Source organism: Vanessa atalanta, chromosome 12 (genome assembly GCF_905147765.1).
Source record: "Vanessa atalanta chromosome 12, ilVanAtal1.2, whole genome shotgun sequence".
Classification (NCBI taxonomy): domain Eukaryota; kingdom Metazoa; phylum Arthropoda; class Insecta; order Lepidoptera; family Nymphalidae; genus Vanessa; species Vanessa atalanta.
The window spans coordinates 11431804-11447155 of NC_061882.1; the positions used below are offsets into that span (position 1 = coordinate 11431804).

The window sequence follows — 15352 nt, forward strand, 5'->3', positions numbered from 1 at the left end:
TAATCTTAAGTTATTATGTTAATCTTAAGAGAAAAAGGAAATAATATAATAAGGGAAATGTTTTTGCGTTACCACGAAGAGATAGCAATTTTTAATCAAAGAAATGTATGTTAAATCTGACACTATCGCGTGGAATATCTATGTTTTGCAGCGACAGATAGGTACATCACCTAAATATACTTTAAAAAAAAAAAAAACATTTTTTATCTTATACAGACGTGTCTGTCACTATGATTTATAGTAATTTGAAATCATCTTTCTTGCATAAACAGCTCTAAGTAAATGCGTGCCAAAGACAACCCTCACTACAATGGACATAGACAATCTTCAATATATTTGTATATAGAAATATAAATTAAATATAGTTACTGTATAAATCTTGACCGCGTGGAATTGTGGCAAGAATGCAGGCAGAAAACGATCCAGCCCTCTTGTCACCAGTGGAGAGCACTCCAAGGGTCAAGTGTTTCGACACCAAATATATAAATATTATAACGCACACCCTTCACGTTTAATTATTATCTTCCTTGCAAGATTTTTACTTGGCTTTGTGCAAGTCCCTTTGGGTAGGTACCACATACTCATATACTACTGCCAAACAGCAACTTATTATTGTTGTATTCGGGTTTGACGTGCGAGTGTGCCAGTGTAACTACAGGAACGAGGTACGAAACATCTCAGTTGCAGACGCTAATGTGGTGGTGCAGGTGGTCCATTTGAATGTCCTCCTACCGATGCCGTAAAAATGTCTTAGAGGAAATAAAGCAAAAAATTATAAATAATATTGTTGGAATCATACATCTTAGCCAAGCGACATCTGCGTCACGTCAAATTTACACTTTAAAAAAAAAAGGCGGGAGTTTTTGGCGGCAGACAGATTGGATCGCGATTATCATATTGACTGTGTAGTGTTGATGGTTATTTGTCTTGTAGATTAAATGTTTTTTTTTTCTTTTGTTGTAGATTGATTGTTATTGTAAATTAAAGGTCATTGTTGTAGAGGTTAGCCTATTTGTTTTTTTTCTTTTAGTAATTCCTACTTCTGGTTCTAAAAATATTATATTTGTTTAGTTAATTTTGTTGGAAAATATTAATGTAAAGTGATTGGCGCGCTTTCAGAGTGAATAGACGGAGACAATACTTATAGTTGTTTGTTTACTTTCGAAATCAATGGTAACAAATATAGAGGTATTAGTGTTTAACTAAAAACCAGCCAATGTTTATAAGTAAGGCTGTGTGTGTTTATACTTTTTTTATTGTTGCCTTTGGTGTATCTTTTGTATATTTTATATTTTAGTGTAAAATAATTAAAATTGTCTATGTCTAAATTTTAATCATCTTTGATTTATATTTGACTTCCATTATATTTGGCGGTGCGCCAGAAGTCTATGTAGATGTAGAGTAAGGTCTATGCCGAATATCTCCAGTGAGTTAAGCAAATTTCAGCACTCAGTAGTGAAAAGCGCATTAAATACATTTACTTTTGATTTAAATAATTCTAGAAAATAAAAAGATTGAATTGGATAAATATATAGATAAGGAGATATTCGACAAATCGAATTGTAATTTATTTTGCTGCCAAGACAAGTTAAATTTTAAATACAAATTAAGCATAATATAACTCAATTAATCGGGTTTGAATCCTCAATCCACCATCAACGCAAACCACTGGACCATCTTGGCTTTGTTATAAGAAGATATAAGAAATATTAAAGGACATGCTGACATTGACTACAGATAGACTTTTTGTTTTTTATATATAAAATATTTTAAAAACGAAACCCAATTGAGTTTTTATCTTCAAAATGCATTTCCTGAAATTTATTAAATCAAATTTAATTTAAAAATAGCTTAGCTAAATTCATTTAACGCGTTTCGCCGAAATGTAATAATTAATTCACATTTAATATTAATACGGCTAAATATTATATCATTTCCTAGATCAACTAACATACATCTTATCTTATAACACTGAACATTTTAATATAAGCTCCTTTTTTACGCTTGCAGTAAATATATTCATCATATAAATGTTTGTTTAAGGAAATATAAATAGTATACTCAAAAATTCCCCACCACTTAACCGTTAGTATATTAATTAGACAACATGAATAATTATTATCTTTTTCAATACGTTTTATTTACGTCTTATTTACAGAACACGCTGTATATAAAACTCTCACGCGTAAATGGTCGGCCAAAGAACGATATACGTGAGACAAGATCTGAAGATGAGTCTGTTTGTTCCCCTGTCAGATAACAATCGGGCCTTTACCTGTCAGAAAAGCAAATGCATCATCTGTGTTGCCAGATAACAATAATTTAAATTCGGACTATCTATATCATGAAGGTTCCTCAAGGTTTTGTTGTCAAACAAAATATAAAACTTATATTTATTTATTTAGTTATTTATATTATATAATATGTATTAATTTTTATATAATTTTACGTACATAGGTATTTCAATAATATTTCAAATTGATATGTCCATTTTAATATACTTTCCATTCCTGATGTTGCCTGTTGCCTGTTGTTCTTATGTATATTTTTGGAGTGCACTAAGACATGTACGCGGCCAAAAGTCTTAGACCAGTCTATTGTTTACAGACAGACGACTTGGATGAACTCTGTGGAAGGGATCGTGTGCAGGATATTGGTATCGCTATGAACTTATTGTCTTGCTTAACTAATAATAACACTATATACTTCTTTTTAATTTTTATGTAATATGTAGGCGGACCGGCGAATGGGCCATCTGGTGTTAAGAGGTTACCACCGCCCATAGACGTTGCCGACCTCCGTGGTCGAGTAGTGTGTACACCGGTTTTCATGGGTACGCCACTCCGAGGTCCCGGGTGCGATTCCCGGCCGAGTCGATGTAGAAAAACTTCAATACTTTTCTATGTTGTCTTGGGTCTGGGTGTATGTGGTACCGTCGTTACTGGGCCATCTCAGCTCATTAATCTATATTGCCTACTACTAAATTGAATTTTTATTGAATAATTAAATTTTATTTTTTAACTGTCTGGAAGGTCACTGTAATATTTAATATTAAGTATACAAGATTTTTTTTATCCAAGCGATGTATCCGACAATACACCGTCCATTGTATTTTGGTCTTTATCATAGTGTTATGTCTTATGGCATATTACTTTGGGATAACGCTACAGATATTTAATCTGTTTACAAAAGAGAGCAGCCCGGTCTATTTATATTATTGTTGTTAGAGACTCCCTTCGAGATTTTTTTTTAGCAACGTAGAAATAGTTACAGTTGCGTCACACACAATGTTATGTATATTTAGTGACTTTGGCAGAATAAGTGATAATCATCGAATATATATAAAAGACGACAAGAAACTCAGTAGTTTCTTGTTGTTTCTTTTCAGTAGAATCTACATTCCGAACCAGTGTCTTTACGTTTAATACAATCCTATAAAATGTTTGCTTGTAAAATATCATAAATAAAGTTTATTTTGAATTTTGAAGAATACCTTTGTTTTTCTCATTTAAATATAATAACCACTGTCATCATTATACACAAATAACTGAGGCCGAGAAATGCAAATGAACCAAGAAGGCTGATTTTTGGATAAATTGTAGGAGGGGCCTATAAAAGTTTATCTTTAACACTACTGCGTAAACGGTATGTTTCTTTTTTTTGTTTCCCAAGACGGCCCCAACCTACGTTTGAAAAGGGATTTCGTGCAAAGTCATAGGTCGAGAAACACAGTGTAAGTAGTAACTTACTATTGGAATTAATAACTCTAACTAAACTGTATGGTTAGTGATAGCGTGAAGTCGGTCAGTCTTTAAGCTTCTACAATAAATGGACTATAAAAATAAAACAATTATAATCTAAACAGGAGTTCCAGATAAAATATTCTTTATTCAAGTAGGCTCATAAAGGCACTTTTGAATCGTCATGTTACACTGGTGAATGACATGGACATTACACCATAGAAACAGAAGTAATGTCAGCAAAACTTCATTGGACACGTGCAAATTCGGCCGATTAGCTCAGTACAAGACACTCATACTCATTGGTATAAATTGATCGATCGATCCACTTGATAGGGATTTCGATATTCAAATAAAGAGATTTCTTTAGATAGAATTTATCTTATTACTAATATTTATTTTTACATTTTAGTGATCACCGCATACATATTAGAAATAAAGGAAATATTTATTTCATACAACAATAATACATTAAGAAACAAATTACATTAAACTAAGCCCTAAAACTGGAACTCAGATAATAGTGTATTCCGGTACAATAATTGATGAGTTAGTGGGTCTTACCAACCAAGTATATTATTATACTAGCGACCCGGCTTCGCACGGGTGCAATGCTGTTACTAAATATACTACAGTATGTCATTATACACAAGGTTCACTCAAATCTTTGTTCGTTCGAAATGTCGAAGGTCGAAATGTTCGTACAAATCTGTAATATCTTCGAAAATATTCATTTAAATTACATGCAGAAAAGGGCCACATTGATCTATATTAAATGCACAATGTATTTAAGGTACTTAATTGGATAAGAATTGCTTAAAATCGCTTCGAAATATAAGCCATTATTTCTCGTATAAAATAAAGGATAAAAAATGGACAGAGTTGTAGAATAAATACTGTAGTACATTATTTTACTAATACTACTTGGTACTACTTGGTGGTAGGGCTTTGTGCAAGCCTGTCTGGGTAGGTACTACCCACTCATCAGATATTCTACCGCCAAATAACAGTTCTCTGTATTGTTGTGTTCCGGTTAGAAGGGTGTGTGAACCAGTGTAATCACAGGCACAAGGGAGATAACATCTTAGTTCCCGAGGTTGGTGGCGCATAGGTGATGTAAGGAATGGTTAATATTTTTTACAGCGCCTTTGTCTACGGGCGGTGGTGACCACTTACCATCAGGTGGTCCATATGTCCGCCCGCCAACCAATGCCATAAAAAAAATCCTTATTTAAGTAAACAATGTCTAATTTCTCGCTATTTATTATCTCGTCAGATGATGTTACCTGGATCCTGTAAAACATTCTGAAAAACAAACTCGAAAACCACGGCAAAACTCGATCGTAAATGTCCGAAAACAATATGGGAAACTTCTATAATAATTATATCATTAATACGATACGTGCCTGAAAATAGCGTATCACTGTACGTCGGTTTCGACACTTCACGAGTGAGAAATAAACAAACGAAGTGAGTTCTTACTTCGTACAGAAAGCAATAAAGTAAATAATTGAAGGTGTTGTTTTTATTTTAATAAAATTAAATCACATAACCTTAAAGATATATTTATTCACATATGTTGACGAATTTGTAGTTTACGACCTTCAAAATTACCTTTATTCTTCTTTGGATTTTGTAACTTTTTCGCTGGTCTAGTAAAGCTAAGGATTAAAATCGAGATTCAACTCATAGTTATACCTATATTTTGTGTGTTTTTTCGTTAAGGAATTCTCAGTAGCACGATTTAATCTTCTATTATATAATGAAGATTATATGTAATAAACATACGATACAAAACGCGTACACCCCGTTGGTCCTGCGCCTAAATAAACTCTCTCACAGGTGTTACTCTCCGGTCGTGGTTTTCAATCCCGTTCTATTACGAGTAAAGTTAAGAAAGTGGGCTAACCTTCACACTTACGTACTATAATAGACTTTTAACCTAATTACATGTTATTTTGTTCCTTTGCGCCTTAGCGGTGTTTTTTTTTTTTTGTAGTTATTTTTACAATCACCTATGTTGAGTACACCTATTTTCCCTGGAACGCGCCTTTCCGGTTAAATTAATTATTTTAATATAATAAAATTAATAAATATCTGTGAAAATAGATCTATAGAGAATATTATGTCTAATTAAATAGATATTATATAATCTAATTTGAATTCTTTGCTTTTAATCTTTAATCGTCACACGCACACTATGGCAGAAAGCCCCTAGTTCTTATGACTTCTGTTGTGCACTATTATTATTATGTTATATTATATATATGTTTTTACGATAGACAATATAGATCAATATTTACTTTGTAGATACTATGATATTATGTATGTATATGTTTTTTTATGTAGTTTTACGTAAGTAAGTGCATATATTGTTAATTAATTTTGAATACCGCCTTCATGGTTTTCTGTTTGACCTAAAGGTTGACTGGCAGAGAATCCCTTCGGGCATTAAGTCCGCCTTTTGTCCCATTTACTCTGTGGTCAATAAAGTATTTAAATAAAAGTAAATAAATAAGACATATAGAATGCACGTGCGTCACTCACTCATATTAATGCACGCCGATAATAAATTTTGACGTGACGGGGCGCGCCTTCGTGATGAAAAAATCTATATCAGAATTCACACTACGCTAACTTAATTTTTATAAAGTAAATACACCGATGACATTGCTAATAAAATAGAAACATTATTATTATTAATTTAATGTCTTGAGCAATCTATCGTTTCAGTTGCTTTAATGACAGACCACAGGATCCAGATATTTCATTATTCTATTCTATTATCTCTCTACGACTCTTGCATTTCCACGGTTACTGTCTTCTATTTTTAGTAAATGCGATTGTGAAGACGCCGGTGACAATACATTCGTTTTAAAATTCGGGACATTATTTTGTTTATAGTCTTAAAAATGTTACGTAAAACGAAACTTTTTTCATAAAACTTCTTTGATATTTGGCTATCATACTTACATTGAATTGAGCACGATCAGGAAAGTAAATGTGTTAAATTAATGTTATTAATAACTGATAAGCGGCAGGAAAAACGTAACTATGACCGATACATATAAAAGGCAATGTGTCCTGACTACAATGATTTTAAATTCGAAGATATCCTTCATTATTATACATAGAGACGTGTAATGAAATGATTTTACAGAATTACAAACTTAGACATGAACTATAGCGTATTCTAAGCACAAGGACAAAATGTAAATAAGCAACATTTGACATCGAATTGACGCTACAATATCGAGAGCTTGAATAATCTATGATATTTTTATGAATCGTAAAAAGATGTCGTTTTAAACATCAACGAAGCTATTATCAGAACTTTGGAAGTAAAACTAAAGTGGACAGTGGAAGTTTAGTGGAATCGAGTATTATATATTAAATAAATATATTTAAATGTTCACATTAAAAACAACAAATACTAACTCCATTGATTAATATCAATCTTGTAATTATTTACGATGATTTAACGTGTCATTTTCAGTAACGTTTTTTCTAAGATATATTTATTTAAAAAATAAATTTAAGACGAAAATAAGTCAAAATGTACGATGATTTTAAAAATATTTTCCATTATTCATGGTCACCCTATTATTATAAATGATTACTCTGAAAGATGCTATATAAACGATTTCATTCAGCATCAAACTGGGCGACGACCGCGCGTACATGCAGTGTACAAGCTTACAAGTTATGTGTCATACACAACATATAATAATTAACACATACAAGTAAATATATATTGTAAAGTCTCAAAGACTTGTGATTAACTGTGATATGAAAAAAATTACATTTCTAATTATTAGGAATTAAATTGTCTGGTAAGTGAAATTATTGTTTTGATAATATTGATCGGGAAAAGGAGCTTAAAATAATAATAAATCTCGTGTTTTCTAATAATTAATGCACTCTGATAGATATTTATTATTTTATATTTCGAACTCATTTTACTTATTAAATCAAATGAGTGCTATTGTATTAATCGTGACCGCATAGAATACCAAACAACATTTCCAATAATTCTTCTAATTTTTAATCCAAACTTTTATCGAATCGCAACTGGACAATTGTGATAGTAGAGTACGAGTCCTGTCAGTGCTGCACAAGGTTATAAGAGACGAATTTTGTGTTAATGTTAGGACTGTGTCGTTATTTAAATAAGTAATTACATATACTTCTATTGTATTTATATCCTATAGATTTGCAACAAACGCTAAGTTTGCAATGGACGTATAATTGTTATCGATCAATGATAGACATATGTACTTAACATTGTTTTTTTTTTACTGTTTTAATTCTACTTGTGCAAAGGTACTTCAATGAATTCATAGAAATATTTTCTCAGAAATAGGTTATGAGGTTTAGTTTGATTCGTGAGTGTAAAATAACTGACATTACACTCACAAAAGTGTATTCATATATGTTTAATTTAGTTTTTTTCTTTATTTATATAAAACAAGATAGAGTTTGTTGAACATGTTAAACGACTTTATGATACATAAAAAAAAAAAATAGCGTTTGATAGTAGGGTGGTGGTGGTGGAAGGGACGTTTATTTAGTAAGGTAAGGCTATTATGATCTTATATCAGGTATAAGGGCTATAACTTGAATATCAATAGCATACAAATAACGAGAAAAGACAACTAATATTGCAAGATGTGTGAATAATTTACAATCCGAACTTCATACTATAAGGATAAATTTGTTATATTTATTAGTTTTACTAGAAACTCATAACAAGCCATTACGTACCTAATATTTTAATGGTGTTATTTAATTAGCGTGGAATTTACCAAGTTATTAATTTATTAGTTATCTTTAAGGAATTGTTTAATTTATTAAGAATACAAGTGATTTATTATACGTTCTAACAAACAAAAATTTATAAAAAAAAGGTTTTGGTTTTTTTAAATGTGATATTGTTTTCTTTGTAAACCGGATTTTTTTGTCTGTGGTCACAAAGAAAAATTAAATGTTTATGAATTATTTTTATCTTTATTGATTCACCGACAATTATTTACATTTGTAGTATTTTAAAAGTATATAATAATAACAACAAAAAGACGTACAGCCTATTCCATTGGAAGTAAGAAAAAAGATAAACAAACCTCAGATTACATGCGATTTGCTAATAACTCAGCTATATTGTGCACTAAGAGTTAATAATTAATATATCTTTATTTATAATACAACACTATTACACTTAACTACTCATTTCCAGTTTAAATTTACTTCCAAATTTCCAATAACAGTTTCATCGACGTTCAAACGCCATTTTTTTTGCAAATCCATACTGAATATCATAGATTAATCAAGCTCTCGACCAATGAAATCGCCTGAATTTAACAAAAAAAAATTTATTTTAAGTACTACATAAACAGTGCACCGTATATATTTGTAAAGTTTACAAATAATTAGAGTTTGTTCCAAAATTGTTTCGAATTTCGTAAAGATCTGATAGTGAGTTTCGGAGACACAAAATGTGACCGTTCAATACATTCCGGCAAATCAATCGCGACTGCTCCTATTATTATTATATATTGTTATTGTTATATGCTATTGAAATCAGTATTTCTGCATATAATATATGTGTATTATAAATATTAAATTTTATAGATATTTAATTGCACTATGGTAAATGTATTTGGAAAAACCACTTTGGATAATAATTAATTAATCATTTACTAAATATAAATAAATTAAATCGTTTTAGAAACAACGTTATATATGCAATTTATTAATGAAGTAAGTGATATGATAGAAATATAATTTGTATTTCTATAGCATACATTTTCATTTTTTTGGGATTGTATAATTATTTCCGGATATTCGCCCTTTAATACCAAAGTTCATATTTTCTATAATAAATATATTTTTGTTACAGATCTCGAATATTTTGCCTATGAGATTATTAAGATAGACTTAAACACATCACAAAATGGTCGGCAATGAAACTTATAAGTCCAACGGTGACTCTCATACAGACATCGGTCAAGATTTGAAGGACATTAACAAAATAAACTCGATTAAGTCAGAAAATAATAAGGAGATAGTACCGCATTACACTAAGGACGACTCACCTCCCGGAGAGCGCGTTAAATTTGAAGGACTGGAAGACCTCGATAGTATATTTTCAGAAGAAGATGCCGATAAACTGCCACCTATCCCTGACGGAGGATGGGGATGGGTAGTGGTTTTCGCTGCGTTTTTAACATCGGCTTGTGCGGACGGCTTGGCATACTCCTTCGGTATTCTACACGAAGAATTCACGAACTACTTCAATGAATCACAATCAAAGACCTCCTTGATTGGAAGCTTGTTTATATCGATACCTTTAATATCTGGACCGATAATGAGCGCTCTAGTCGACAGGTACGGTTGCAGAGTCATGACAATGATTGCCGCTTTACTTTCGACTATTGGTTTCTTATTGGCTGCTTTAAGTAATTCAGTCGAAATGTTGTGTTTGACACTTGGTGTTATCAGTGGCTTAGCGATGGGAATATTTTATGTTACCTCAGTAGTTGCGGTTGCATTTTGGTTCGATAAGAGAAGAACCCTCGCAGTATCTATAGCTTCATGTGGCATTGGATTTGGGACATTAATATATTCGCCGTTAACAGATTTTTTCATACAGTTGTATGATTGGAGAAATACAATTGTGTTATTAGCTGGTACGATTTTAAATGTATGTGTGTGCGGCGCTCTTATGAGAGATCCAGATTGGATAATAATAAAAGAAAAAAGAGAAAAGAAACAAGCTAAAACGAGGTCACGAAAGTCCTCAAGTGCTGGCTCTGTCTCTTTGAAATCAATCGGGGCCGATTCTTTGTATCTAAGTGCAGATGAACTTAATGACTTACTCAAAAGTGGTAAAAGTCCAGAATATATTTTGGCAACATTAACGACAACATTAGCCGCGGCTGAACAGCTAGAGGCAACAACACAGATGAACGTTGAACAGTCTTATAAGAGGGTACATTCGGATCTACATTTGCCAACATTTATCCAAACGGGCGATCAGGTACGTTATTTTTGATACAAAATATTCCACTATTTAAAGTTACTTAGAAACCTATAAAACATACTAGCTAAACATGCGACTTTACCCGCGCGAATATATAAAACTTTACACATAAACCATCACATCACTTTTACCCCCATGCCAATTTTTTTCTCAATTTGTTCAGGGGCTTGAGCGTGTAGAGGAAACAGGCATTAACTATAAATGTAATATGATATAAATAACTTATGTTGTTATTAATTTTAGGTTCCAGTTGAAGTGATCGAAAAACTAATGACTAACAAACGTTTATACAACATAATTGTACAAAATTATCCCGATTTACTCACAAGAAGACGATCGGAAGTCAATTTAAACGTGGAACCTTCCATAGCGAATACACTAACGGAACCAACTACAATGAAATTAACGGTGATGGCAAAAAAACCTAAAGTTACAACAGAAACTGAAAATATTAAGAAGGCTGATGAAGTAAAACATGGTCATCATAATGAAATGACAAAGCACGTTCCCGTAGTTACAAATACAACGGATACCAAAGTAAAACAAGATAATCCAATGCCGGCCAAGGCTATCAACCCTATCGAAACTACTCAACAGCCGGGTTGGTTAACGAGACAAATCAACACTGACCATCATTATTTGAGGGACATGGCATTATATAAAAATACGATCATGCATCGTGGAGCGATGATGAATATACCGAGATATAAGCTACGTGCTTCATCGTTACCTGATATTTACAGGAATTCATCTTGGTCATTGTGGTCGGGTTCTGATGATAATAAGGTTGGTTATGTTATTGTAAAAATTAGCTCTATTTGTATCATACGGTGCAAATGGTTTTATGTCTAATATGATTGCATTATCTTATTTGGTGATCATTATTTGTATTTTACTTGGTGGTAGGGCTTTGTCCAAGCCCGTCTGGGTAGGTACCACCCACTCATCAGATATTCTACCGCCAAACAGCAGTACTCAGTATTGTTGTGTTTCGGTTTGAAGGATGAGTGAGCCAGTGCAACTACAGGCACAAGGGACATAACATCTTAGTTCCCGAGGTTGGTGGCGCATTGTTGATGTAAGGAATGGTTGATATTTCTTACAGCGCCATTGTCTATGGGCGGTAATGACCACTTACCATCAGGTGACCTATTTACTCGTCCGCCTACCGATATCATATATATATATATATATTTTAAACATATGAAAGAATTATGTCGAAATATATCAAATGTTTTGATAATCACCGAAAACCATCACATTTACATGAGCTATATTTTCGGATAAATTAGTAATATATTATAACAATGGCAATTAGTCTGAATTTATCATGATTCGAGTCTTTAAAAATTTTTGCAGTATACAAAATTACTTACATCCATCGGGCAAACTCTTCTGCTCCTTAAAAAAAATATTTTAAGAGACTTTTTGGGGCTCCTGATGGTCAAAGACTTGAAAATCATCGGCTTTGCCCAAGTTTTTGACACCTACTGTACCCTTCAAACTTCAAAAATATTTTCCTTCAGAGGAGAGAAGGATAGGAAACCTTTGCCCTACAAACTAAAATATTTATAGACTGTTGCTTATCAAATTATATTTTTGTAAACGTACATATATATTTCAGAGATGGTATGATAAACTAATTGACGGCCTCAAAAGCACCTTCGACTTCAAGATGTTCACCGAGTTTCACTTCCTCATTTTCAACCTGGCGTCCCTCATACTCGCGGTGTGGGCCATCATCCCTTACTTCTTCCTGAAGTCCTACATGACAACTATGAATATGGATGGGGGAGCCACGATGATCAGCATTGTTGGTATCGCGAGTGGGATTGGAATTGTGAGTATTAGTTTGTTAATAGTAATTTATTTGGTCTTTAAGCCAAATATAATAGTGACTCTTCTTACCTTGTAATCATAACTGTAGATACGGACCTATAAAAAACATGTGTAAATCTTTCCTTTAGGTCAAATGTATATTCGTTTGAAAGATTTTCCTTCTATTGATAATAGATAAGTTACAAGAGAGACTTTATTGGAACTACTGGATGCTACGTGATTTATATGATTCTTTTATTCATTTAAGTTTATATCAAGAAATTGAAAAATTAATTACGATTGCATCAATATAAAAATATTAGAAGGTAACTTGTTAGATGAAATTTCGCGACAATATCTAATGTCAATTATTTATTATTATCTACCAATGAGTAGTAAAATCTCACAAATCGGTCAGTAAAATCTCCAAAATCCTTAAGTAAAAAGAAAGGAGCAGCAGCAGCAAGCAGATTTATGGACTGTTCCTAACTTACTTTTAATTAGTATGATTCATAAATACATGAACAGATAACATTTTTATTACAAAAATGTCAAACAAGACCGAAAATATTATGAAAATATTATCTGTTTTATCTCCATGACTTGCATCTGAATCTGATAGAGATTTTTCAACCGTACCGTACCAAAGGTATATCTTATCTATTTTCAACAGTAAATATTTAATAAGTCTTTTGTTATATTTGTCTTGTATGATGGTGCTATATTAAGAGTAATATTATTTGTAGAAAATGTGTTAATTGCCAGCAAAACCTTGAACCGAAAATATATAAACACATAAGTAAATAATGATTCGATATAAGGCTGAAGGCAAGATTCTTCCGTGACGTCATGAGGTCATCTTAATCAACGGCAAGGTGCTTGAAATTCCGATACATAAATATGCCATATAATAATCTAAATATATAATGTCCCACTCGGGACAGGCTTCTTATCCTTCCGAAAAGATGATTTGGAGCTTATTTCACCGAACTGCTCTAAGTGGATAGGTGTATACACCAACCTATCCGCATTGTATACCTTGTATTACTATTGTAGACTTGTATACCTAATACCTTCCGGTTTCTTTACGGTAACTCTCATCACCGTCAAGGACGATTATTAACGCAAATGAAAAAATTTAAACCTTGCTCAAGATTTAACTGGTAATATTTGGTTAAGATTCATGTGTTTCCAATTACTGAGACCTTATTAAATATATATTATTTCGCAACATTATCGTTAATTTAAACCTAATACCAGTTTGGAAAATAGAAAACAATCCGCAAAAATATATCGTAAACACTTTAAACCACCAAACTTTTATACAAATGACAGACGATACGTTTTTTTTCTGTAATTAGAACCATGATATCCATCCACCATGAGATTAGATGCTACCACCAATTATTAAAATCAAATATCATATCTTTCAACTTAAGCTTAAATGTTAAAAACAACAGATAGCATTGGAAATAAATCGTGACATGGCTTACTCCTTGCAGGTGGTTTTGGGCTGGGCTGGTGACCAACCTTGGCTGGATGTAACAAAAGCATTTGCGGTGTGCCTTTTTATCTGTGGCATCTCTATCGGCGCGTACCCTCTCTTCATAACCAACTACTGGGCTCTCGCCGTGATATCCACAATATTCGGCCTCTCCTACGCCAGCTCGTATTCTTACACGCCAGCGATTTTAATAAAATTGGTACCTATTGACTATTTCACCCTTGGCTATGGACTCATCTTGCTAAGTCAAGGCCTTGGACATCTCATTGGTCCTCCACTTGGAGGTAAGTTTTTCTTTACACATAAATACATATTACACATGACATAGTAATGTTTAGTTTCATTACAATGCGAAGATCTCTATAGTTCTTGGCGATATCAGTTTCCACTAGGGAAAAGTTGCAGTTATTACTGGAAAATACTTTTTTTTATTACTTTATTCATTATATTATTTAAGCAAATTGTCTGCTTTCTAATTTCAAATTAATAGCAACAACAAAAAAATCAATATTTAATCTGAAATATACCCCCGTTAATATTTATTGAAAACCCAATAGCTTTTAAGGCGTTGTTGAATTTGTCAAAGTGACAGAAGCATTTCAACATAATAATCGTATTGCAAATATTTTTAATAGATACTAGGAAATGAATTTCTTCCGTTTCGTGACAATTAATTTTCTTCGTTTTAACTTTTCAGGTCTTCTTTTTGATTTAACGAACAGCTGGGATATTACTTTCTACGTCGGCGGTGTGTGGGTGATAATTGCGGGAGTGTGCGTTGGTATCATTCCCTACACGGAGAACTTGCGTCTGTGTGGTTCGGCGCCACTGCTCAATGACGCTGATGAAGCTCAAAGCAAAAAATCTGTGAATGTGTAACCAAAGTTATTATATAAAAATATTTCAAATAACAAGATGACGCTTTTCTTTCAATCCATCTTTTGTATTATAAAAACTGGCGACGATTGAAAATATTTAAAAGAAGCACCTCCTATTAGCTGTCCGTCTCGACTTAAACAAATTTCCATTTCCCTCCCTTAGATTTTATAATAATAATAAAAATATGGACCAAATTTTGGCTTTCTAGACTCTATAGGCTGTGCGTTGACAGTTCTAAAATAACATTTTATTATTCATTATAAGATTTAAAAAATAAGAAATCACAATGATCTAATTTAAATTTAAATTTTGGTACACTCATTATTTTCAATGTCCCAAATCTCGTGATAAAGATTATCTGTGAGACATTCT

At 32.4% G+C, this 15352-nt stretch overlaps 1 protein-coding gene across 1 annotated transcript; it reads left to right on the top strand.

Moving 5' to 3' along the window:
• The first annotated feature begins 7411 nt into the window (after window positions 1-7411).
• On the top strand, window positions 7412-15015 carry LOC125067850 (monocarboxylate transporter 14-like). The gene is made up of 6 exons (XM_047676682.1): window positions 7412-7573; window positions 9637-10776; window positions 11023-11565; window positions 12404-12619; window positions 14100-14385; window positions 14799-15015. Exons 2-6 carry the CDS (start codon window positions 9691-9693, stop codon window positions 14978-14980), a joined length of 2313 nt encoding a protein of 770 aa, XP_047532638.1. The 5' UTR covers window positions 7412-7573; window positions 9637-9690; the 3' UTR covers window positions 14981-15015.
• Window positions 15016-15352: the final 337 nt, after the last annotated feature.

What these genes read in the sequence shown, in the direction of transcription:
- LOC125067850 (XM_047676682.1), top strand. Translation starts at nt 9,691, where the DNA reads ATGGTCGGCAATGAAACTTATAAGTCCAACGGTGACTCTCATACAGAC. An exon ending in TTATCCAAACGGGCGATCAG is followed by an intron (nt 10,777 to 11,022) that starts GTACGTTATTTT and finishes TATTAATTTTAG; the next exon opens with GTTCCAGTTGAAGTGATCGA. An exon ending in CGGGTTCTGATGATAATAAG is followed by an intron (nt 11,566 to 12,403) that starts GTTGGTTATGTT and finishes TATATATTTCAG; the next exon opens with AGATGGTATGATAAACTAAT.